Genomic DNA, 26,041 nt, shown 5'->3' on the forward strand with positions numbered 1-26,041 from the left:
TTCATAGATGGAGTGGGGTGAAAAAGCATAGCCATGAAGGGACAGGAAGTATGTTATTTGCAGGATCAGCAGGTAAAACTAAAGGGAAAAGACGCCTAAGAAAAATAAAACGAATGCAACAACTACATCTTGAAGCCTTGTACACACGCTCGGTTTACTCGGCAAGAACCAGCAAGAAAACAGCTGGCAGAGCTTTCTTGCCGAGTATACCGAGCGTGTGTACGAGGCTTTCAGGATTCTCGACAAGAAAACTGCCCAGAATCTAGACGAGAAAATTCTCGTTGTGGGATTCTCTGCAGTTTTCCTGCCGAGAAACCTGAGAGTGTGTATACTTACCTGGTTGCCGTGGAAATCCGCGAATGCTCGAAATGACTTTGACGCATGCGCGGTAGCTTCCTAGGCATAGGTTGGGTGAAGCAAGATGGTGGCGACGGGATAGAATGTGACGAGCACATGCTCGTCGTACGGGATGACGTCACCGCATTTTTGCCTTTCAAGAGAACCACGGTTCTTTTGAAAGGTCTGTGTGTACACTTGAGCGGCTAGAGTTTCTTGCCAAGAATCTCGTCGGGAAAAACGACTGGTAAACTGCAATATATTACATTTTTGCTTTATGATTTTGAAAAACACATTAAGGAACATTACTAACTAGTTTTTTATTTATTCACAAATAATACATTAAGTGAATAAAAACACACTGTAAAAAAGTATTCTATTTTAAAAAAAAGTCCAATGATATATATCCAATGTTAGTTAGATCCATCATCATCCACAATGAACATCACCCGATGGCGCAGACATGACGACCAATACTGAAGATCCACTAACGATACAGCACTGCGTTAACTTAACTGACCATTGCGAAGTACTGCATTGCTGTACCCAAACAATATTTATGTTCTTTTTCCCCCACAAATAGAGCTTTCTTTCGGTAGTATTTGATCACCTCTGCAGTTTTTATTCTTTGTGCTATAAACTAAATTGACCGACAATTTTGAAAACAAAATATATATATTTTTTACTTTCTGCTATAAAACAAAAACAATAAAAAAAATCGAATTTCTTCATTAATTTAGGCCAATATGTATTCTGCTACATATTTTTTGGTAAAAAAATCACAATAAGCGTAAATTGATTGGTTTGCGCAAAAGGTATGGCATCTACAAACTACATGCATACCCCACTTTTAAGTACACAATGGGGTTTATTTATTAAAGCTGGAAAGTGCAAAATCAGGCTCACATCTGCACAGAAACCAATGAGCTTCCAGGTAACCAAAGCTTAATCGAACAAGCTAGGGTAAGAAGCTCACTGCTTTCTATGCAGAAGTGAGCCTGATTTTGCACTTTCCAGCTTTAGTAAATAAACCCCATTGTGTACTTAAAGGTGGGGTATGCCTGGTATGGGATATATTTATGGAATTTTTATAAAAAAATGTTTTACTAGTAATGGCAGTGATCATTGACTTATAGCAGGACTGCTATATTGGGGCGGACAAATCGGACACCTAACTGACACTTTTGACACTTTTTGGGGGGACGAGTGACATTATTACAGTGATCAGTGCTAATAATATGCACTGTCACTGTACTAATGACATTGGCAGGGAAGGGGTAAACATCAGGGTCGATCAAAGGGTTAAATGTGTTCCTAGCTGGTGATTCAGTGTAGTAGTAGACATGCTTTTACCAGTGAAAGGCGTGGATTGGTGTTTTAAAGGAACACAGGAGATATACCTTCTGTACTAACAGAACGGCAATCTGCCTTGTTTACATAGGCATATCACGGTTTTGCCTGTGTACCGAATAATCTGCGGGTGCCAGCGAACATCTGGTCTGCAGGACCCGCTTTGTATAATCACATCGGGAGCGATACCCTGGCAGGATGACTTATATATACAGTACACACACATGTATCCTGTGCAGAACGGCACACCTGTAGCAGTAAATGTGCTATGGGGCGGTCGACAAGTGGTATTAATGTACCAAATCCTATCATTCCATATTTTTAACTGCATATAGTTAATAATAAATAAAAAAATAAATGTACTCAAATTTTTTCAATAGTAAGTGATCATATATCATGGACATGTCTGAGTGCTTACAAGCATTTTGTAAAGCCTCTCCACCTATTTTGTGAGCATGTGCATGTAATAGAACAGGAAGTCACATGATCCTGTCATATATTATCTTGGAAGTGGGACGCTCTTCACACTTGTAAAGCATTTATGTGCATTCTTTAAGCATATTCTTAGAGAGTAATGAGGGAGAAACTCTAGTAAAATGCTATATACCCTTAAAATATGCATGACATGAGGAATATAGGGGCTGTTATGGCTAGTCTACTTTTGAACATGTTTGTTGGCTGCCTGTTAGGCCCCTTTCACACGTGCGGACAGTATTAGGTAGATTCAGTAAGAGTTAGGCCGACTTATCAGTAGATAAGCCGACCTAACTCAGAATCTACGCCGACTTATGTTTAAGCGTATGCTCAAACAGAGATACGCTTAAACATATCTAAGATAAGACGGCTTGCGCCGTCCTATCTTAGGTTGCAATTTTTCGGATGGCCGCTAGGTGGCGCTTTCATTGCGGTCGGCGTAGAATATGTAAATGAGTTGATACGCCGATTCACAAACGTACGCCCGGCCGCCGCAGTAGTTTTACGCCGTTTCCGTAAGGCATTAGCAGGCCTTAAGTTATTTCATCTATTAGGTGGAATAACAATGTTAAAGTATGGCCGCCGTTCCCGCCGCGAGATTCAAATTTTTTACGTCGTTTGCGTAAGTCGTCCGCGAATCTGGATTTACGTCGTTTACGTCCACGTCAAAATCAATAGGCCCGTGCGGCGTACTTAGCCGCAATGCACCCTGGGAAATGTAGGCGCCCGGCGCATGCGCATTAAAAAAAAACGTAAAAAACGTGAGGTCAAGCCTCATTACCATAAAACACGCCCCCCCTCCAAGACATTTGAATTTGGCGCCCCTAACACCCGCCCGCATTAGGCTACGCCGCCGTATATTAGCAGGCAAGTACATTGAGAATTAAGGGGGTTATCCTCAAAAGAGATACTCCGACTTAACTGCTGTTCAGTCTGTGTGTAACTTTGGAAACGATCCTCAAAAGGCTTTTTCCAAAGTTACACAGAAGATCCGGCATGTGTAATTGAATTACACTGCCTAATTTTAGGATGCAGTACCGCATCCGCCGCTGGGGGCATTTCGAGTCGAAATGCCGTTGCTAGTATGCAAATTAGCACTTAAGGCGATCCACAAAGCTTTCTAGCTTCCTTTTTGCGCCGTAAGTGTTATTTTGCAAGTGTAAAATTAGGGCTCGTTTTACAAAGTGTAAAGTTAGTCACACCTTGTAAAGGCCCATTCCAGCGACGGCATTTGGTATGCTTTCCCGAGGGAGAACTCCACGTCAATTTGTAAAAAACAAAACCGGCATGGGTTCCCCCCCAGGAGCATACCAGGCCCTTAGGTCTGGTATGGGTTGTAAGGGGACCCCCCCTACGCCGAAAAATCGACGTAGGGGGTCCCCTACAATCCATACCAGACCCGTATCCAAAGCACGCTACCCGGCCAGCCAGAAAGGGAGTGGGGAGGAGCGAGCGTCTCCCCCCCTCCTGAGCCGTGCCAGGCCGCATGCCCTCAACATGGGGGGGTTGGGTGCTCTGGGGCAGGGGGGCGCACTGCGGGCCCCCCCACCCCAGAGCACCCTGTCCCCATGTTGATGAGGACAGGACCTCTTCCCGACAACCCTTGCCATTGGTTGTCGGGGTATGCGGGCGGGGGCTTATCGGAATCTGGGAGTCCCCTTTAATAAGGGGGCCCCCAGATACCGGCCCCCCACCCTAAGTGAATGGATATGGGGTACATCGTACCCCTATCCATTCACCTGGAGGCAAAAAGTAAAAGTTAATAAACACACAACACAAGGCTTTTTAAAATATTTTATTATTCTGCTCCGGACGCCCCCCCTGTCTTCGTTATTAGCTCAATTACCAGGGGGGGCTTCTTCTTCCACTCTCCGGGGGTCTTCCGCTCTCCGGGGGTCTTCCACTCTCCGGGGGTCTTCTCCGCTCTCCGGGGGGGCTTCTCCGGACTCCGGGGGGCTTCTTCCATCTTCTCCCCTCTTCCGCTCTTGACTCGGCGAACCCCGGTTCTTGTGCAGCTGTCCGGTGCCTTCTTCTTCAGCGCTGGCTGCCTGCTATGTTTGTGTGTTAGCTCGATTTCAAACAGGCAGCCGGCGCGGTCTTCTGTGACGCCAGGGTCTTCTGGTCTTCCGATGTTGCCTCGTCGCCTGTTGTCGCTGTAATGATGGAAGCGCGCCTTGCATCACATTTATATAGGCATCACCGTCCCATCATGCTCCGGTAGGTACCCACGTGGTGGGTGCACGTGGGTAGGCACCCACCACGTGGGTACCTACCGGAGCATGATGGGACGGTGATGCCTATATAAATGTGATGCAAGGCGCGCTTCCATCATTACAGCGACAACAGGCGACGAGTCAACATCGGAAGAACAGAAGACCCTGGCGTCACAGAAGACCGCGCCGGCTGCCTGTTTGAAATCGAGCTAACACACAAACATAGCAGGCAGCCAGCGCTGAAGAAGAAGGCACCGGACAGCTGCACAAGAACCGGGGTTCGCCGAGTCAAGAGCGGAAGAGGGGAGAAGATGGAAGAAGCCCCCCGGAGTCCGGAGAAGCCCCCCCGGAGTCCGGAGAAGCCCCCCCGGAGTCCGGAGAAGCCCCCCCGGAGAGCGGAAGACCCCCGGAGAGTGGAAGAAGAAGCCCCCCCTGGTAATTGAGCTAATAACGAAGACAGGGGGGGCGTCCGGAGCAGAATAATAAAATATTTTAAAAAGCCTTGTGTTGTGTGTTTATTAACTTTTACTTTTTGCCTCCAGGTGAATGGATAGGGGTACGATGTACCCCATATCCATTCACTTAGGGTGGGGGGCCGGTATCTGGGGGCCCCCTTATTAAAGGGGACTCCCAGATTCCGATAAGCCTCCGCCCGCAGACCCCGACAACCAATGGCAAGGGTTGTCGGGAAGAGGTCCTGTCCTCATCAACATGGGGACAGGGTGCTCTGGGGTGGGGGGGCCCGCAGTGCGCCCCCCTGCCCCAGAGCACCCAACCCCCCCATGTTGAGGGCACGCGGCCTGGCACGGCTCAGGAGGGGCGCTCGCTCGTCCCCACTCCCTTCCTGGCCGGCCGGGTAGCGTGCTTTGGATACGGGTCTGGTATAGATTGTAGGGGGACCCCCTACGTCAATTTTTCGGCGTGGGGGGGTCTCCTTACAACCCATGCCAGACCTAAGGGCCTGGTATGCTCCTGGGGGGGGAACCCATGCCGTTTTTTTCTTTGAAAATGGGCATGGAGTTCTCCCTCAGGAATGCATGCCGCTGTCATTTTTTTTATCCCCGACGCAACTTTAAGCCGTCGCGATCCTCAAAACTCGGCGTAACGTAACTTCGCGCATGCGCAGTACGGCCGGCGCGCATGCGCAGTACGGCCGGCGCGGGAGCGCGCCTCATTTAAATGGGACTCGCCCCATTTGAATAGGAACGCCTTGCGCCGGCGGAATTTTAGTTACACAGCCTGAAATTTCTAGATAAGTGCTTTGTGGATCAGGCACTTAGGTAGAAACTTTAAGGCAGTGTAACTTAAATTGGATTTTTTAAGTTACGTCAGGTTTTTGTGGATCTGGCCCTATGTACTTGCCTAGCTAACTTACGGGCAGCGTAGCCTAAACAGGCTAAGCTACGCCGCCGCAAGTTTAAGCCTTTCTCTGTGAATCTACCTATATGTTCGTATTTCATCCATCCGTTTTCGGATGAAAAAAGGACATACATGTATCCCTATGGGATAGCGGGTGTCAGCGGATGAACATTCGATGACACCTGATATCATTCGTTCTCGCTATTGTCTGATTCTGCAGACGGAGGAAAATCCTATTTTTCCATCCGTCTGCAGAGCGGATTGGATGAACACGGTCCGTGTTCATCCGATCCCCCCATAAAGGAGAGCGGAGATCTGACAGGGCCGGCTCAGCGGGCATCAACGGAGGGATCCCTGCTGAGCATGCGGATGTTCACTGGGCGGATCATCACGGGATCCGCCCACGTGAAAGGACCCTTATTCTTTACTATTGGCTTTAATGCTTTTTAAGTCACTGACCAAGAACAAGTATACAAATCAGAAAAGTAAGAAAAAAGTCAGAAGCCTTAATCTGCATACATGTTCCAAAGCAATGCAGGGTAGAGTGCTTGGACCAATGAAAGTATGCATGTGCCATACCTGTGCCACACCACTACTACAATGATCACTGCTAGCTCATGGGTTCCTTGCAGACCAGCTGCGTGCTGCTTAATGAACACAGGAGGTCACTCTTTTGGCATGGACACCCTACAGAGGGCTCTTTGTATCTTCTCAATGAATACAAAACCTACTATAATTGTATGAGGAGGAGATATTGATGTCACCACTTCTGCTTCTGCACCTCGTTCAACCAGCGCACCCTTTGCATTCATTAAGAAAATGCAAAGTGTTCTCTGAAGGGTGCTCGGGACCAGTTAGCGACCTCCTGTGTTCACAATGTAGCAATGCAATAACTCAGTACGGGACCCAGAAGCTAGTGGCAATCACTGTAGTAGCGGTATTTACTATAGTGATATCTAGCTTCCATGGGGATCTCACAGGTGTGACGCATGCATAGTTACAAGTCCAGGCTGGGCCGATGTAACTATGTAAAAATTGCCATACCTGGAATGCAGCTTTAAAGTTTTCTACATTACACTCTGTGTATATGTGAGTTTCTCTGACCCCACATTGCATATGCCTAAAGCACAGCTTCCTGTGGCTCTATTCCAGGGGAGTGACCCCTAACAACCTTTCCCTTCATAGACTAAGTTAAACACGGCTGAACACCACACTTTTTCCACTCCCACAATATGACTTAAGTTCTCCTGTCTTTCAGCTGGCTGCTTTCTCCCAGCGTGGCTTGTGAAATTTCAGATATTCACTCCAGCAGCTTATTTAAAATCCCCCAGTGTGTATGGTGTAAAAAAAAATATGCCTAGCCTCTTGTACAATACCCACCTCTGTAAAAATCAGATCCAGTTCACGCAAGATCAGCTGAACTCCTCCTTTCACACATTTACACTGTGCCTTACAAAACGTCAATTGACATTTCATGGAATCTGTGCACGATTTCAGACAACGCATTGAAACAACAAATATAATGCCTAAAACCATGGTGCCATTTTTTTTTTTACATTTTCATTTCCCTTTTATTAAAGATCTCTGCTTAGGTCAGATATATAGCCAAAGAAAAATTGGTTGCCTATAGAGGTGGTGAACAAGAGAGTAACATACAGTAGATTCCCATGAGCAGTAGCTCTAGGTGTTTCATATATACCAGCTCAGACTGTCTCCTATTTTACTGGCTATTAAACATGGGTGTGCGCCGCTGGTTACATTAGGGTAGGGTGTGCACCCCAAAGCATGAAGACACACAAAATACCTGCTAAATCTAAAAGATAAAACTGTATTAGGTGTAGTGCCCCCGTATAGGCACTACGCTAAAGTTTGTGGGGAATGGGATTCACAATTTTCAAAATTTTGGGCTGCTGTCATTCCTGAACTGTCCTGTAGTTCAGTCTGCACTCCAGGGGTGCTGTTCCCACCCTGGGCGACAGGTGGCGCTAGAGGGGTTCTGGCAGAGCCACTTTTCCCCAGCAGCCAATTAGAGGAGTTTTCCCTCGTGGAGCATGCTGGGGGAGAGTATATCTGGGGCAGACGCCATTTTTCTGGGTCCTTCCAGGTGCGGCACCCATCTTCAGGGTGTGCGCATTCAACGGACCCCGGCGATGGCCTACCAGGCCGGGGTCACATTCTACGCAGAGTTCCATGTTCCTGAGAGGGGCCCCAGTGACTTACTGGGTCCCCAGTTCTATTGAAAGGATCCCAGGCTGGGTGCCATTCGATTGGGGGGTCGGCTTGAGGAGAACCCGGAGGCAGGTTGTCTGACAGGGCTTGAACGAACCACTCGAGGATCTGGTGACCGGAATGCTGACAGGTACACTTTGCTGTCATCCGGTGACCTCTGCTAAAACCTACTGGGAGGATTCGCTTAACTCGTCCATTTAGCTCATTTAAAGTAATAGGCATGTGGCAGAGGCCCTAGAGCCAGGTCTGTGCGAGTGACCTGTTCCTCCCAGCAATCTAAAGTGACACTTCGGCTGCCAGGCTTGTGGCGGGAGTCTGTCCGGGGGCACTTCACCCACTCTGACTGGAGTGACGACGAACTGAAATTGCTACTACTGAGAGCAGGATTGCTTGGTTTATATTCAGGCCTGATACTGCAAAGTTCTCTCTCTCTTGCTTCATCAACCCTTCTTTCCCATTTGATGTTGATGTTGGCCGTGTTGGCCTGGAAATAAAGCATTTGAAAATCTCTATTCAATGTCTGGACATTCGCTCAATACTCTGTTCTCCAACTGCACCCCTAGACAATACCAAGGTAACTTAATACGCCGATCCCAACAACAAATCAGCGGCTCCTGAGGGGGTAGCGCTACATAAGTAATAATGTTTGTGAATGAGGTCTTGGGGCGCATTCGCATGGGTGCTGTGGCCTGTACAGTAGGGTGACCAGTCGTCCCCGGTTTCCAGGGACAGTCCCCGGACTGAGAACACTGTCCCCAGACTAAGTCTGTTCCTGGTTTTGTCCCCGGATTCAGGGCCGAATTAAACTAGACAGGTCATCCCATGCTGGCTGAGAAACAGTTTGGTGACTTCGATTGCCAACGCCCCCTGCTGGACGATCTCACTGCCACTCCTGCTGCTGTTCAGTGGAGGAGAGGCGGAGCCAAAAATTTACTCTGTGAAGGGCTGAGACCGGGAGGTGAGCAGATGGGGGGGGGGGTCTGTTTGTACACAGATGAGGGCAGTGGGGGAGCAGGGGTCAGAGCTGATGCAGCTGCATGGAGAGATGGAGAGTTTAGCTGTTGTGGGGAAAGGGCTAAGCGTTGGCTGCAGAGATAATCTATGAGAGAAGGGTGCAGAGGTGAGCTATGGATGTGGGGGCAGAAGTGTCCTCTGTGCATAGCAAACCTCTGAGCCCTGCACTCTATGCCTAACACCCTCCTATGTATTATGCAGTCCTGTGCCCAGCTCTCTGTGTATTATGTAGTTCTGTGCCCAGTGCTCTGTGTATTATGTAGTCCTGTGCCCAGCGCTCTGTGTATTATGTTGTTTCATGTCCAGTGCTCTGTGTATTATGTAGTCCTGTGTCCAGCCTTCTGTGTATTATGTTGTTTCATGTCCAGTGCTCTGTGTATTATGTAGTCCTGTGCCCAGCGCTCTGTGTATTATGTAGTCCTGTGTCCAGCCTTCTGTGTATTATGTTGTTTCATGTCCAGTGCTCTGTGTATTATGCAGTCCTGTGCCCAGCGCTCTGTGTATTATGGAGTCCTGTTCGGAGAGCTCTGTGTATTATGTAGTCCTGTTCCCTGCGCTCTGTGTATTGTGCAGTCCTGTGCCCAGCGCTCTGTGTATTGTGCAGTCCTGTGCCCAGAGGTCTGTGTATTTTGCAGTCCTGTGCCCAGTGCTCTGTGTATTATACAGTCCTCCTGTGCCCAGCGCTCTGTGTATTATGCAGTCCTGTGCCCAGAGCTCGGTGTATTATGTAGTCCTGTGCCTAGCGCTCTGTGTATTATGTAGTCCTGTTCCCAGCGCTCTGTGTATTGTGCAGTCCTGTGCCCAGCGCTCTGTGTATTGTGCAGTCCTGTGCCCAGAGGTCTGTGTATTATGCAGTCCTTTGCCCAGTGCTCTGTGTATTATACAGTCCTCCTGTGCCCAGCGCTCTGTGTATTATGCAGTCCTGTGCCCAGAGCTCGGTGTATTATGTAGTCCTGTGCCTAGCGCTCTGTGTATTATGTAGTCCTGTGCCCAGCGCTCTGTGTATTTAACCCAGTCCTGTGCCCAGCACTCTGTGTATACTGTAGTCCTGTGCCCAGTGCTCTGTGTGTGTTATGTTGTCCCGTGCCCAGCACTCTGTCCATTATGCCATCCTGTGCCATTTGCAAAAAAAAAAAAAAAAAATATATCCCCGGATTTTGTTTTAAAATGTACAGTGGGAAGCAGTGTTTTTTTTTTGTTTTTTTTATGTGATTGGAGCTGTGTGTAGTCTGCCCATGTTACGCTACGGGGTTGCAGCAGCTTTACAAACACAGCCACGGGTCCTAATTTGCAGGGGTGTGGATGCAGGTACTGTATATGGTCTTGAATATAGACAGCGTTTGTGGCCTCTCACCCACACATGCACACCTGTCAAATTAGGACCTGCGACTGCATCTGTATAGCCGCTGTGTCTTTAGAGAAACAGGAGGCTCCAGCCACACAAACCGCTCGTTCACACTGTATGGGCTAGAGAACCTGTGTGAATGAGCCCTTCATTTTTTTTATTTCTTTTTTTGACATTGTTTTATTATCTTTTTTTACCATTTAAAAAAATATATATTTATTTTACAAAGCAGTTGCAGATGGGGTGGGGGAAGCTTGGGTGAAATGAAAGGGGTCTAAACAGACCCTTGACGTCTCACTTTTGAGAAAGAGAAAAGGGCTGAGAGTATTATTTATTCCATACCTTTCTCTGCAGCCTAAGCTGCACTGGACAGTGAATAAACAGAGGGCCATGTACAGAGGCTCCTGTTCATTCACAAACATGAATTTACTATGCTTCAGTTATGAATGAACACAGTAAGTGATTGTTACTGATCACAATAGGAAGGGGCCAGTAAACAACATATTTACATTCCCATTCCCTGCAGAAAGGCAACAGGGGGTTCCCATGGGCAGTACAACAGCACTGATTGTTTAATGCAGGGTTTGACAAAATCCGGGCGCCCGGTCGCAATTGCGACTAGAATTATCGACCTGGCGCCCGGGGAAGGAAGCTTTGGCCTGCAGAAGGCTGCAAAGCCGCGACCTCAATTACCTGTATCTCCGTGCCTCATCCCGTGTCTCCGTGCTCCCCCGCCACGCGATCGCGGCGGGCAGCTCCGGCCGGTAATTGAGGCCACGGCTTTGTGGCCTTCTGCAGGCCTAAGCTTCTTTCTGTGATCTGGCGTCATCTTGTGGTGGCTGTTGGCATGACAAGTAAACCAGCAATTCTAATGGAGCTTCCCCAGTGTATTCACTGCCATCTCCTTCCCTCTAATTAGAAACCCCAAACATTATATATATTTTTTATTCTAACACCCTAGAGAATAAAATGGCAGTCTTTGCAATACTTTCTGTCACACCATATTTGTGCAGCGGTCTTACAAGCACACTTTTTTGGGAAAAAATACACTTGTTTTAATAAAAAAATAAGACAACAGTAAAGTTAGCCCAATTTTTTTTATATTGTGAAAGATAATGTTACGCCGAGTAAATTGATACCCAACATGTCACGCTTCAAAATTGTGTCCGCTCATGGAACAGCGACAAACTTTTACCCTTTAAAATCTCCATAGGCGACGTTTAAAAAAAATTCTACAGGTTGCATGTTTTGAGTTACAGAGAAGGGCTAGGGCTAGAATTATTGCTCTACCAATCGCGGCGATACCTCACATGTGTGGTTTGAACACCGTTTACATATACGGGTGCTACTCACGTATGCGTTTGCTTCTGCGCACGAGCTCGGCGGGATGGGTGCGTTTTCTGGCTCCTAACTTTTTTAGCTGGCTCCTAGATTCCAAGCAAATTTGTCAAACCCTGGTTTAATGTTTATGCATACCAGCTGAGACTGTTTAATGTTTCACATTCCTAAAGTGTTTGTAAAGGTAAGGCTCCATTAGCATTTGACATTTTGGGATCTCAGGCAGAATCACTGCAATTCTGCCTGTGATCTCAATTGCATGCAATAGCAAAATGCACTTTCAGATGCCATTCATTTTCAATGCCACCTAAACTTAGTGCGGTTTTGCCACGATTATAGCAATCCGTGAAGCTTGTCACCCAAAAAGGAGCTCCAGTGTGTGTAGTGATACCTAATATAGTATGTGGCAGAATTGTTATTTTTATATACAGGTGCGTGTGTTTGCGTGTGTGCACGTTAGGGCTGGGCTTTTTAAATTTTTGGGACATTTTTTTTATTTAATTTTATTAAACTTCCGTTTTTTTTTTTTTTAATCTTATTTTATTTTAACTTTATTGCTAAAACAGAAGCTAATATACTGTATATCTGCAGAACTATTTCTGTGACTTTAGGTGACCTTTTCATCAGACCTTGCGATGATGGGAAAAAAATGAAATGTTGGTGCAAGTGTACAGGATGGAAGCCGTAAGCAGAAAATGTGTTTACGACTACTGTAAGTTGGAGCTTACGGTTCAAACGCTTTTGCTTCAAAAGGAAACGACTAAGGATGAGCCAAGTTCGGAGCCATGTTTGGGTCAGCCGTCGACAAGCAGAACCCCAGACATGATCAAATGCTGGCACCAGATTGGCAACTGACTATGATTGATGGTGGAGGAACTGGGCATTAGCAAGGACACGCACCATCGTCTGCAAAGATTTAGGTAAGCTGAAGATCGGTTCCTGGTTTGTGCCACACAAGCAGACAGGCGAACAGAAAGCAAAACGGATGGAAACAGTGGAGGCTGGTGCTCAAAATTTTTGGGGGGGCGCAAACGAAAAAAAAAAATTGCAGCCTCACTGTGCCCATCAAATGCAGCCACTGTGCCATCAATTGTTACCACTGTGCCATGCCATCAAATGCAGTCACTATGCCATCAATTCGCACCACTGTGCCATGCCATCAAACGCAGTCACTGTGCCATGCCATCAAATGCAGCCACTGTGCCATCAATTGTCACCACTGTGCCATGCCATGAAACGCAGCCACTGTGCCATCAATTGTCACCACTGTGCCATGCCATCAAACACAGCCACTGTGCCATCAATTATCACCATTGTGCCATGCCATCAAATGCAGTCACTATGCCATCAATTCGCTCCACTGTGCCATGCCATCAAACGCAGTTACTGTACCATGCCTCAAACGCAGCCACTGTGCCATGCCATCAAATGCAGTCACTGTGCCATGCCATCAAACACAGCCACTGTGCCATCAATTGTCACCACTGTGCCATGTCATCAAACGCAGCCACTGTGCCCCTCAATTGTCACCACTGTGCCCTTTAATTGTAGCCGCTGTACCCATTGTTGCCACTGTGCATGTCACTGTGCCCTTTAATTGTTGCCACTGTGCCCATTGTCACCACTGTGCCTATTGATGCCAATGTGCCCTTTGTCGCCTCTGTGCCCATTGTTGCCGCTGTGCCCTGTAAAATGCACTTACCTTTCTCCTTCCATGTCCCTCGATGTCCTCTCCCGCCTTGGTGACGCTTCAGCCAATCGGGTTACCAATAACCAGAGTCGGTGAACCTGATTGGCTGAGACGGCCGTCAGTCTTATCCAAGGAACGCACCCCCCCGTACGTTCTGAGGATAAGCTTCCGGGAGACGAGGGCTGTACTCAGAAAGCCTATCAGATCCGCTGGCTCTGATAGGCACTTCCGCACAGCCAACCAGCTGCCGTTATTCAGGTGGTCGGCGCTCAAGTTGAATTAGACCAGCGGCAGCTGGCAACAATAACATACATTCATGCAATGCATGAATGTATGTTATTTCAGTGGCGGTGTGGAGCCACCAGAGGGGGCGGCGCTCCAGCGCCCTCTATAGACGGACCGCCACTGGATGGAAACCTCTGGAGATTTCATTACCATGTGTGACCAAGATCCATCTTTTCCACACCTCATATAGTCTAGGTGCTATGTACATGTCATATGCTGTTGTCATGACTAAATAATATGTGCAAAAGTGAATGAGTCCCTCCACTCTCGGGAGACCTATAAAACTTTGAGGCTGCTGACTGAATAAAAATGGCCAGCATAAGGGGATTTGGCTAGTGGTGGTAACAAAACCACTGCTAGGGGTATGTAGCAGCTGCACTTCTGAGGTGAATAAAAGCATTTACTGGGGACCCTTTAGGGACAAATATCAAAACTCTAGAACTGTTCCTTAATCTTGGACAGCTGTGAATTGTGTAGAAAGAATAGATAAAAATCACACAAATGTAAAAATATAAGAAAATATCAAATAAAATGACAAAACATGTATTATGTATATTTGTTAAAACAATGCCAAACTTCGCTTAGTGGTATATAAGAAGAAGGAGATGTGTTTAGTCAGTGTTCATGAAATATGCCCACATGGGACATGAGTTGTAAAATGTCTGCTACAGGTCAGTAGTTATTAGTGAAGTCACTCCTGAAATCTACCCCAAGAGAGGCAGAAAGGTCATCACTACCAGAAAATGATTCAATTTGTTCACTTCATCAACATAAGTCTGCTTGTTCCAAACCATCACAAGAATGGATAAGGCCCATACATTCTAAATTCCTAACCTTGCGCACTTCCTTCATGTGTTTTTTTATTGTTCTTTCTGGCTGAAAGCACTCCGGCAAGTCAAAGACCACATTGTCCTCTCACATTTAGAGAAAATGCCTGATGTGCGTTATCCAATACAAGGATCCATCTGGTTACAAATAGTTAAACCATTGTACTATTTAAAGCAAGCTGTAAGTAATCTCTCCTGTCATAAAAACAGTATGCTTAAAATGCAAGATAAAAATAAATAAATGCATACCTTTAGTGACGTATTCCATTTTCATCAAGGCTACAGTCAAATGTCTGTACAGGGGAAGCCAGGGGTGGCCACTGGCGAGAATCAGTAGATTTCCACCAATGATTCCTCATGCTGCCTAACAAATGGGGGAGGGGGGGGTGCCAAGCCCTGGTTCACACTGGTGCGATTTGACATGCCAAATCGCATGTCAAACCGGCAGCATCTGCCGACAATTGACATCTGTGCAGAAGCCTGCACAGATGTCTCTGTAATCGCGGCCGAAATTGGGACTGACCAGCGGGAGTGAACCTGGGCTAAAACTGGAAAGTGCAAAATCTGGCGCAACTCTACATAGAAACCAGCTTCTAGGTTTTATTGTCAAAGCTTAAGACCGCTTTCACACTGGGGCATTTTTCAGGTACTTTTGGGCTAAAAATAGCACCTGTAATGCGGCGTACACACGATCGGTTAAACCGATGAGAATGGTCTGATGGACCGTTTTCATTGGTCAAAACCAATCGTGTGTGGGCGCCATCGGTTATTTAACCATCAGTTAAAAAAAAGCCAACTTGTTATAAATTTAACCGATGGATTCCTAACCGATAGGACAAAACTGATCGTTAGTATGCACGACCATCCGTTAAAAATCCATGCATGCTCAGAATCAAGTCAACGCATGCTTGGAAGCATTGAACTTCATTTTATTCAGCAGGTCGTTGTGTTTTATGTTACCGCGTTCTGACACGATCGTTTTTTTAACCGATGGTGTGTAGGCGTGACGGACCATCAGTCAGCTTCATCGGTTAACCGATAAAAACGGTCCATCGGTCTGTTCTCATCGGATGGACCGATCGTGTGTACGCTGCATAAAACGTCTCCCCTGCAGTCTCAGTGTGAAAGCCCAAGTGCTTTCACACTGAGGCGATGCGCTGGCAGGACATTAGAAAATGTCCTCCAAGCAGCATCTTTGGAGCAGTGAAGGAGTGGTGTATACACCGCTCCTGCCCATTGAAATGAATGGGCACCGCTGCCGAAGCACCTGCAAAGTGCTTCAGTAGCGGCGCTACATGGGCGCATTTAACCCCTTCATCGACCTAGGTTAAAAGCGCCCTGCTAGTGGCACAATAACGCTGCTAAAATGACGGTAAAGCGTCTGCTTCAGTGTGAAAGCAGCATAATTGAACTAATTAAAAGCTGATTGGCTACCATACACAGCTGCACCACATATTGAGTGCACCAGTTTGAGTAAGGCCCCTTTCACACTCATGAACCGTTAATCCGTTTTTCATCCATCTGTTGACGGATGAAAAATGGACATCAATGCATTCCTATGGGGAAAACGGATGAGAACGGATGATTATACATTTGCAACCATTTTCAGCGAACTGTTCCGTCAACATCCTTTTTTTTTTTATCAATAAAAGCCCTATTTTTTTACGTTTAAAAAAATTGTATGGGACAAAAAACGAATGTAAACTGACAAATGGTCAGTTTTTCATCTGTTTTTGCATTGGTAGTGGATGTAAAAAAAAAACTGATGAAAAACTCATGAGCACTGATGAAAAACAGATAAAAAACGGATGAAAAGAGCACTGATGGAAAATGGAGGAAAAACGGATACTTGATCTGTTTTGACATGACTGAACTGATGAAATTAACGGTTTGGATGTGTGAAAGGGGCCTTAATCTCCTCAACTGTGCACTGTTTATTTTTTATCTTATTGCTCCCTACTGTGTTTCCATATTTTCCCCAACCATCCCTAAACACCTACCTAACTTCTCTCACAGATCGAGTGCTGTCCCAGCTGTAGCACAGTTCTCCTCACTTCCTGGTCTCACAGGAGACACTAAGAGCAGTGGGAGCCATAGCCTCCTGCTGTTATCAGCCAAACTCCACTGAGGAGGGAGCGAGGGCATATCTTAGTGGCGCTGTGTGTTGTCTATGGATGCACTTCCATGGAGGAGCATCGTTTGTCATCCTCTCCTCTTCTCTAAACCATAAGGGGAGGTGTTCTATAGTCCACAGAAGAGAACTAGGCAGATTATTTTGGATTTTCTTGTAGCACAGGCAAAATACATAGGAAGTTAGGAGGTGTCTGGATTTCAGGCAGGAACAACAGTTATTTTTTTAAACTTGGGTGTACTTAGTAAAATAAATTTTAGAGAGAAGCACTGAATTTTTTTTAGTTTTTTGTTTTTTTGCAGTAACATACCCGAAGCACGTGTTTTTACAGAATGTTATTCCTGCTCTCACTAATGCTGTTGTGTGCACAAATCACCACTAGATGGAACCAGTGACCTATTATAAAAGTATTGAAAGATCAACAATTGCTTTTTTTCTGATTTAGTGGTATGTCATTCTAGCTTTTTAGATTTGTTAGTACGAAATTTATCTAAGGGTGACAATACACACTACAATCTGATTGTACAGTCTCTGTACTATCTTGTTTACATTTACCAAAACCATGTAATATCAGGACAAATCGATCAAATCCAATCAATTTCTATCCAATTGCACAATCCTTAAATTACACGGTAGATGGTAGATCTAAAGGAATTGCACAATCAGATTGTATAGTGTATGACCATTATTAAGTTGATCACACCCACAATCTGATTGTACATTTACCAGCATCTGTGTGATGTGAGGGTCGACCAGGGGCGGACTGACCATTGAGTCACTCGGGCACTGCCCGAGGGCCCCATGCCATGCCACTAGGGGGCCCCATCAGGGTTGCCAGTTTTTTTTTTAGATCTGTCCCTGATATGTCCGAAACCGACATGCTTTTGATGTGAAAATCCCGAGATTTTAGCTGCCCCGCCTCTGCACTGCCTCCTGGCGTGGTGGCCATCTGTAAGCCCGGGGGGCCCCATAATCTTCTATTGCCCGGGGGCCCCATGAGTTGTCAGTCCGCCGCTGGGGTCGACCTAAATCTATTCAATTTGCACCCAGTCCGATCCTCATTCACCATAGTCATTACTAGACATAAACAGAAGACTGTATTTTTAAATGGGTGGTCAACTTTGAATCTTAAAACCATCCATATAAATGCATACCTCCTCAGGTAATAGTGAAGCTACAGCCTCTCTTTTGGTCCTGGTGACTGTTAGCACCAAGAGTAAAAGAAAATCCCTAATTTTGAGAACAGGATGGGGACCCTAGTTCTAGAGACAACCAGGGATTAACTGTCACTTCACTTTAGAGGAGTTCCTTACACTTCCTGTTGTAGCTATGCGACAGGAAGTGAAGAGAAATCTCCCCAATGGGATACAGATGGCAAGAGGAGTTATAAACATCCCTCTCTCTATACAAAAAAAAAGAAGAAAGTTTTAGCTTTCATTCTATTATAATGTAAAAAGCTGGTAATATAATTATAATATAATATTATATTATAATATAATTTCATAATATTTAGATTTCTGTGCCAAAATCTTTAGGATAGAGGCTACCGGCCAATGGGAATAGTCCAACACATCCAGATCTGCAAAAACAGGTATAATATATGTAGCAAGGTCCCAGGCCTCCTTTGGTCTAATGAGCTCCCGGTCTTTCACTAGACCCACTGATTCACTGCCACTGAATCCCTTGAGCTCCTCCAATCTTGATGGTGGTATCTTCCTTAAGCGTCAACCCGGCTTCTTTGCTCAAATGTCACCCCACTGGCCTACTCGGTCCCTGGCTTGACAAAAAAAAAGGCTGCTCTGCAAGCGTCCCCTCCGCTGGCTGGGTCCCTGGCTTGATACCCAATGAAATTTTTTAGATTCTTCACCATCCCCGGTTGGTGAAAATACTACTCCGGTACTTGCTTCAGTTACTCACTGTGGTCCCTGGTAATAAGGTGGTTGGTCCCTTAGTGGCGACAGCTTCCCTTCTACCTCCGACCACGAAAGGTTCTCTGCCCGGCAGAACCGTCACTTCTGGTTGGACTGCAACCCGCAGTCCCATCCCTGCGCTGCTCTCTTGCTTCTGGATAGGCCCTCAGACAGCCTAGCAGCCAGATGTGCCCGGGATAGGCCGAATCTCCAGCCTAGCAGCCCGTGGCGTACGACACATGTCCACCCAGACAGCGGCCTGGGTGGCACAGAACCACGATCACCTGACTCCACCCGAATATATAGGCTCTCCCAGAAGGCCATGGGATCCAAGAAAACTCCTGCCCATTGGCTGAGTTACCCCATATACCCATAACCTGACCTTGGACTGTCCTTCTCATATCAAGTACCAACAAGTACCCGGCAACCTAGTGGTAGAAGAGAAAAGTGCAACAAGGCAAAACTTAGGGAGAAATCAATAGACCTCTATCAATCAACCAGAATAATGACTCCTGGCAAGTAAATTTCTTAGGAGCAACCCTGCCTAACCTCCAGGGTGCTACATATATATGGGATCAGAATATGGGACCGGACATCCTGAACACACAGAAGGCAGCAGACAGGTATTAATCTGCATATATAGTCAGTAATGCTAACACTCCCAAAGTGGTCAGGGCCCAGTATCCAAGTGTCTTCCATGATCCACTCCATTAGCAACCAGTGTCCAGATCAAACAGATGGGAAATCATGCGCAATGGGAAATCATGCGCATTGCAGCTGTCAAGCGTCCGTATTAGAGGGGTTTGACTTTTTTTCTGCCCCTAAACACCTGTCTATGTTAGTCTATGTGCACACATGGACGTTTACAGGCATTTAGAGGCAGAAATCGAAACCCACCAAATTCACATTCAGGAGAGGAGCATTTGGGAAAAAATAAATAAAAAATATCCGATGCACCTAAACGTGTCTAGGCAGGTTTAGTGCTTGAGAGTTTATTAATTTCAATAGCCGGGATTAAATAAATATTCTGGCCATTGAAATGAATGAAGGCACATTGGCTTGACCAAACGCTGACTTAGGTACAGCTTTTCTCCCGAGCAAGGCATTCATAACAGCCTAGTGTGCATGAAGCCAATAACACAGCTCTCTGGTGTGATCTTGTCCTTATTCATTTTCCTTAGACAATGTATACAGCCGCAATCATTGATACACAACACTGAAGAGAACTTCCAGCAAGCGCTCAGTGCGCACTATTACAGCTGTCCAGCAGGGGGAGCCGCGCACTCGCCTTTCCTCGATTGCTTTCCTTTTTGGTTGTTTTTTCGGCTCTCTGGTTGGCTTAGAATAGGGAAGTGGGTGGAGCGTTAAGCAGTGGCTGGAACTTCACAACTTCCGGTTAGCTGAGACTGTGCGTGTATATAAGGCAGGTAAGGGAAAGAGGGTTCGTGTGAGAGTTGGTTAGTCGTCTGACAGATAAGGCAGCAGTGTGTTGGGTTGTCGGGCTGTGGTTTGTCCCACCACATTGTTGTATAGCATGCTTCACATGTGTGAAAGTATACGGAGTAGTCTGCAAGTCTGTGTCTCATCCTGTACAATGACTACCAGGATTGTATGCATTGGGCTTCATACAGACTGCTGACTTCGGACAGTTCTGCTTTCTCTTCAAGCATGAGTGAGCTTGTGTGTGTGTGTGAATGTAGACATGGATAATCACTCTTTGGTACATTACCTGTGTGTGTGAATGTAAGTGTAGACAATGACATGGATAATCACTCATTGGTACATTACATTAGCTGTGTCCTACCAGTAATAGTCCAGCAGATTCCTTTCCTGGGGTGACAACCTTTTCTGAGCAGGAGCAGTGTTGTCACCTTAGGATGCAAGTTCCCTCCCATGATCTACACGTCAATGGGGGCGATTTACTAAAGGCAAATAGACTGTGCACTTTGCAAAGTGCAGTTACATTTTGCAAGTGCAATTGCTCCAGAGCTTAGTAAATGAGCATATATCTCTGCTGACTTCCATCATCCAATCATGTGCCAGCAAAGATTCATTTTATATTTTTCCTTGCACCTGATTGGGTATTCTTTACAAAGTGAAGCTTTACCTCGTTTACTAAGCTGTGGAGCAACTGCAAAGTGCACAGTCTATTTGCCTTTAGTAAATCAACCCTATTGCACTAATACCCCCTGATAACATACACCAGGTCCACCTTCTTTCAGCCAGTGTGTGGAAGCTGATGCCTACTGGGATATATGGCATAGAGATTTAGGGCCCTTCAGTGCTTGCTACCACACTGGGGTGCTTTGCAGGCGCTATAGCGCTCATAATAGCGCCTGCAAAGCGCCCTGAAAGAGCCGCTCCTTTCACTCCAGTGTGAAAGCCTGAGGGCTTTCACACTGGAGCAGTGCGCTGGCGGGACGCTCAAAAAAGTCCTGCCAGCCGCATCTTTGAGGCGCTGTAGTGCCCCATGCCCATTGAAATCAATGGGCAGTGCCTCCGAACTGCCGGCAAAGCGCTGCTACAGTGGTGCTTTGCGTGTGGTTTTAACTCTATTTTGGCCACTAGCGGGGGTTAATAGCGTCTGAAAAGGGCCACAAAAAAGACGGTAAAGCGCTGGTAAAAATATCGGCACTTTACCGCCAACGTCCGCGATGCCCCAGTGTGAAAGTAGCCTAATAGGTATGAGCTTGGACACTATATATAGTGTGTGTGATCACGCACTCCTGGGAAGCGGGCACGCTGACGGCTGCTCGCTATCACTGTGATTATGCACAGCTGTTACTGCGGACTCGATGTCCACCGGCACCCGCTGATTGTTTGTTACAGAGGCAGAACGGCAGTCTGCCTATGTAAGCAAGGCAGATTGCCGTTCTGTCAGTAGAGAAGTCATGGATCCTGTGTTCTTGCAAAAGCAGGGACATGGATACATGTCTTCCCCTAGTAAAAGCACTTCCCATGCAGTACACAAACACTAGCTAGGCATGCAGTTAACCCTTTGTTCGCCCCTCCCAGCCATAGTCAATGGTACAGTTTAAAATCCGGTCAGAGGGTTTTTCTGGTACAGTGATAGTGCATATTTTTAGCACTGATCACTGTTATTAGTGTCACTGGTTGCCAAAAAAGTGCCAGTTAGTGTCCGATTTGTCCGCCGCAATATCGCAGTCCTGCTATAAAGTCGCTTTTTTTAGCACAAACAAAAATAAACTTTGGGTAGAGTGGCTTGGAACCCCTTCCTTTAAGGTGTTTCTCCTTTGTTGCCTGTGTCCCTTTGGCAGATTCTTTTCACTTCCTGCTGCAGGGATACATCAGGAGATGAGTGCGAAATCCCCTCACAGACAGTTGACACCAGACCAGGTGCTCCCATTGGATGATTTTCCCTCATCTTCTGATGTAGTGACAACTAAAATATTTAATGTTCTGTTAACTTTCTGTCCCAGTCACAGTGGCTCTCAGAACACAGAGGGTGAATCCAGACTTTTAATATAGCAGTCGTGGCCAGTCTGCCCTTTATAGTACGTGGTTATGCCTTCACCTTTCAGGTAGCTTGGATTAAAAAAAAAAATTGCAGAAATATATTGAAGTAACGTTTGTTCTGTCATTTTCTTACTTATCTCTCTGTTCATCTGTGATTCAACTATTGATTTGTTAAAGCGTGGGTTCACCCTAAAATATCTATAGACTGTTTTATCCAGCATACTGCTGACATCAACAGTATGCTGTTTTTTTTTTTTATCGGTCTGTACTTAATTTTTCCGTCGTTTTCACCCGGCTTCCGAGTTCTCGCTTCCCCGGGTAGTAAGCGTTCCTAAGCTCTGCATAGATGATTGACGTGCGCGTCATCGCCTTCCGAAAATAACTGAGGGGGAATCGGCACTATGGCGCCTGCGCAGTCAGCTCTACACGGCAGGCGCTGTATAGCGCCGTAAAGAGCCGAGTCCCCGTCGGATATTTTCGGAAGGCGATGACGCGCACGTCAATCATCTATGCAGAGCTCCCCGTCGGGGAAAAGGAGCGACACGCCCACTCCCCACAAGGAATTAGACCCGGAAGTGCGGCTGAAGACAGGTAAGTGTACACATTAAAAAAAAATGACAACGCTACAAGCCTTTATTAAGGATAGAGATGGGTTAGCAAAAAAGTTCATTTTGAGGGTGAACCTCCGCTTTAAACTGTATAGTCCTAAGATCTTCACTGTCACTAATATAAGCCAAGCTATTCTTAGGTACATCTGTAATTTATATGCACTTAAAATATGGAATTAAAGCTGCAGTCCAGGATATTGGCCACTTTCTTAAAGGTGCTGGATTCACAACTATGCAGTTTTAGTGCATTTTGCAGATTTGCATTACAGTCAATTTAACATTTGGAACACGTTCTGTAGAGCAAATCTGCAAAATGCAAAAAGCACAAACAATGCAGAGGTGTGAATCCAGCCTTACTGTGGGTAAGTCTAACGAGAAATGGGAAGTGTGTTATACACTGAGCTGCTTAGAAGGTCAGCTGCTGACACGGCTAAAAAATAATAAATTAGCAAAAACAGAATGTGGAATAAAGTGTAGCGCTTAAATCATGTGCATCATAACAATTGACATGGTAAGTATATGTGTGAATGATGATCACAAATATAATGATAAATAAGACACACTAAATGTGACAAAATTAAACAATAAAAATATTGTATATAATTATAGTCCATGTAGTTGCACTCAACCAAATGAATGATGAAAATGCTTAATACATGTATATATCCAAGTGTAACATAATACAGTTCAAAGGGATGGATTCCACCAAGTGAAGGTAAATGATGTATACACGGAAAACCTTTCTTCTTTAAGTGAAAAATGACCACCACCGGTTGAAAAATGGAGGCTTACCAGAAAGGGCGGACTTGTGGTGACATATATCACCACAGGTCAAAACAGGCTTGTAAATGCGGTTCTCAATCATGCAAGCACAGGGTATGTTGATATACACCTCTAGTTGGCTGATGGATAATACTCCGACAGATGGAAAAACATGCGATGGAAGGGCAAGCTCCCCAGCAATAACGCTCCAAGGGAAGTCAATAATAGTAGGGGAGAAAAGTGGCCACATAGTGTAATCCAGTTTCATAAAAACAATATTTATTTAAAAGCAGCAAGTACACTCACATGTAAGCTGTAAAGTCACACATGTATACAATGGTGAGGCGGCAGTGGAGACAACCCGACACGTTTCATGTAAAAACACTTCATCTGGGGTCTGTGTGTCACCTTGTGGACTTATCACTTTAATTTTAAAATTTTACTGAGCTCTGGAACTACAGCTATCACTTTACTTGCAGCACTTTGACATTAGATCTTCAGGTCTCAACTTCTTCACCTGCAGGGTCATCTGTAGCCGCTCTGCACACCTCTCCTCTCCTCTTGTCCAATCACAAAGCACTTTGTATTAAGTTAAACTGTTCACAAAATACAAAGCCTTTTGTAAATGGGCAGGAGAGGGTAGGGGTATACAGGGCAGCTGCTGTGTAGGAAAGCCGCATCTCTCCTAACAGTGATGGGACTATAGCAATAGCTGTAATCCCAGAATCGATTTCTGACCACCACTGTAAGGGTGCATTCTTCCCACTGGTTTCCAATGTAAGGGGATTTTTCCCACTTGCTTCCAACAAATTGGTTCTAGCAGGGGATCCCCAAAAGCTAAAAATAATCGTAAGGGTTCCTCTACTGCAAAAAAAGGTTGAGAGAGACTGTTCTAAACTAAATATTTTGTTTGTGCACATGCAGGATGAAGCTGCAAAGAGTACATCTAAAGTGCAAGAATCTTCATGAATTTCTTCAAGAACTGAGTCCAGGTGTCCTCGACAGGCTGTACAACCACCCTGCTACATGCTTGGCTGTGTTTAGGTGAATATGATATCTGTAATCAAGTTAATTTATCACAAAAGTAATACCCTTTTTTTTTCACTTTATCACATCCTATTGAGCTCCCAAAATCTATGTGTTCTAAAATATGTTTCCACTGGGACTGTGATTGGCCTCTGCATGCTAATTGCTTGACTAGATCTGAAATCCTAAAGGGGTATTAAAGCAAAGCTGTGTACAGACTATGCACACTAACACATTTACATATTCTAAATAAACATGCAGCCTGGAAGGTCAGGAAAGGGAGGGGATGAGTAAGCCCAGCATACATTGGTCGATGACATCACAGGGGGCGGTGCCACCAGGTGATGTCACCAGGTGGCCCCGCTCCTTACCTATTCAAGAACTGTCAGACGGAGCAGTTGGCAGCTAGCCTTTGTCACAGGCGGGGCTTCTTTTTTTTGGGGGGGGGGGGGGGGGGGGTACGGCAGGCAACGTCATTGACGATGGATCTATATATTTTTTTGTGTTTTAATTTTTAGGACACTTTTGGGGTGAATGACTAGGTGTGCAATGATTCTGATAAGCCCCCTGCCTGCAGACCCCAACAGACCAGTGTTGTGGGGAAGAGGCCGTTTTCCCCATCACACCCCCCCTCCCCATGTTGAGAGCATGCCTGGTATGGTTCAGGGCGGGGGGGGGGGGGGCGGGCGGGCTTGCGCTCGCTCTTTTCCTCTCTTTCCTGACCTACTGGGCTGCATGCATTTATTTATTTTTGGGACAGCACATAATTTTTTCCCAAATTCTTTGATTTTGATTTTTGCAAGCATGTATGGGCCACCGGGAGTAAATGGACTCTGCTGCCTGTTTACACCTGACTGCCCTCCGATCTGATCCACCTAGAAAGAAGGGGACAGAGTCCCTTCCATGTTTTTTTAGTGGAACAGATCAGACGTAGGCAGGTGTAAATGGAGTATGGACAAAGTTAGGTGTCCATAGGGGTGAATAGACCAAACAATCAGGTCTGTCTGAAATACTGACAGGTGGACTTGATCTGACCCTTCATGTGAAAACTCAACTTTTAAATCTTTGCTGTGAACTTTAGGGGTCATTTACACCATTTGCATTAGAATGCTGCCCAGTACAGTCCCATTGCAGACAATTTGCCTTGTTTGCTATGGTGTCAGTTCACACCACTGCGTTGTGTGCTGTGCACTGAAGAAAAGTACTGCTTGCATGCATGCATTACTTTTCTTCAGCGCAGTGGAAATCTATGCATCCTAACACCACTGTATGAAAAGAGCTTATTAAAATATTCCTTGTGTCACTGTCATTTAAAAAAAAAAAAGGAAACCATGATGCACTGGGATCAACGCTTCTGCACTGTGTCTTCCCAGCGCACACACCAGAGTTCAGAAATGGTTTGTTAGAGCTTGTTTACTGCATTGTAAATCACATCTAAACCCAAAAACAATAATGTATATAATTGCAGCTTACCAGTCTGTTGATGTGGCAACTACATTAGTTTTCTTATTTTTTTATTGATTTCTCTTTATTTTAGCTGGTAATTCTGCCATTAACACACTTCCTGTTTTAGGGTAGCAACCAAACTGAGCAAAGCTGTCATCCTAGGATTATATGAAGACTACATAATATCTTCCTCTCTTCTCTATAACAGAGGGGGATGGTAT

General features: G+C 45.7%; 1 protein-coding gene across 3 annotated transcripts in view; it reads left to right on the plus strand.

Annotated features, from left to right (window-relative positions):
- The first annotated feature begins 19,839 nt into the window (after nt 1-19,839).
- Nucleotides 19,840-26,041, plus strand: part of GTF2H4 (general transcription factor IIH subunit 4) — a 48,313-nt gene continuing 42,111 nt past the window's right edge. The window contains exons 1-2 of one of the 3 annotated variants that reach the window (XM_040340794.1): nt 19,840-19,924; nt 24,273-24,392. In XM_040340794.1, coding sequence (XP_040196728.1) covers nt 24,274-24,392 — 119 coding nt within the window. In that variant the 5' untranslated portion in view covers nt 19,840-19,924; nt 24,273. Of the gene's footprint in view, nt 19,929-20,035; nt 20,198-24,272; nt 24,393-26,041 lie in introns of those variants that run through there. The other 2 variants (XM_040340793.1, XM_040340792.1) reach the window with 2 other exon arrangements.

Source organism: Rana temporaria, chromosome 2, assembly GCF_905171775.1.
Source record: "Rana temporaria chromosome 2, aRanTem1.1, whole genome shotgun sequence".
In the NCBI taxonomy this organism is placed as follows: domain Eukaryota; kingdom Metazoa; phylum Chordata; class Amphibia; order Anura; family Ranidae; genus Rana; species Rana temporaria.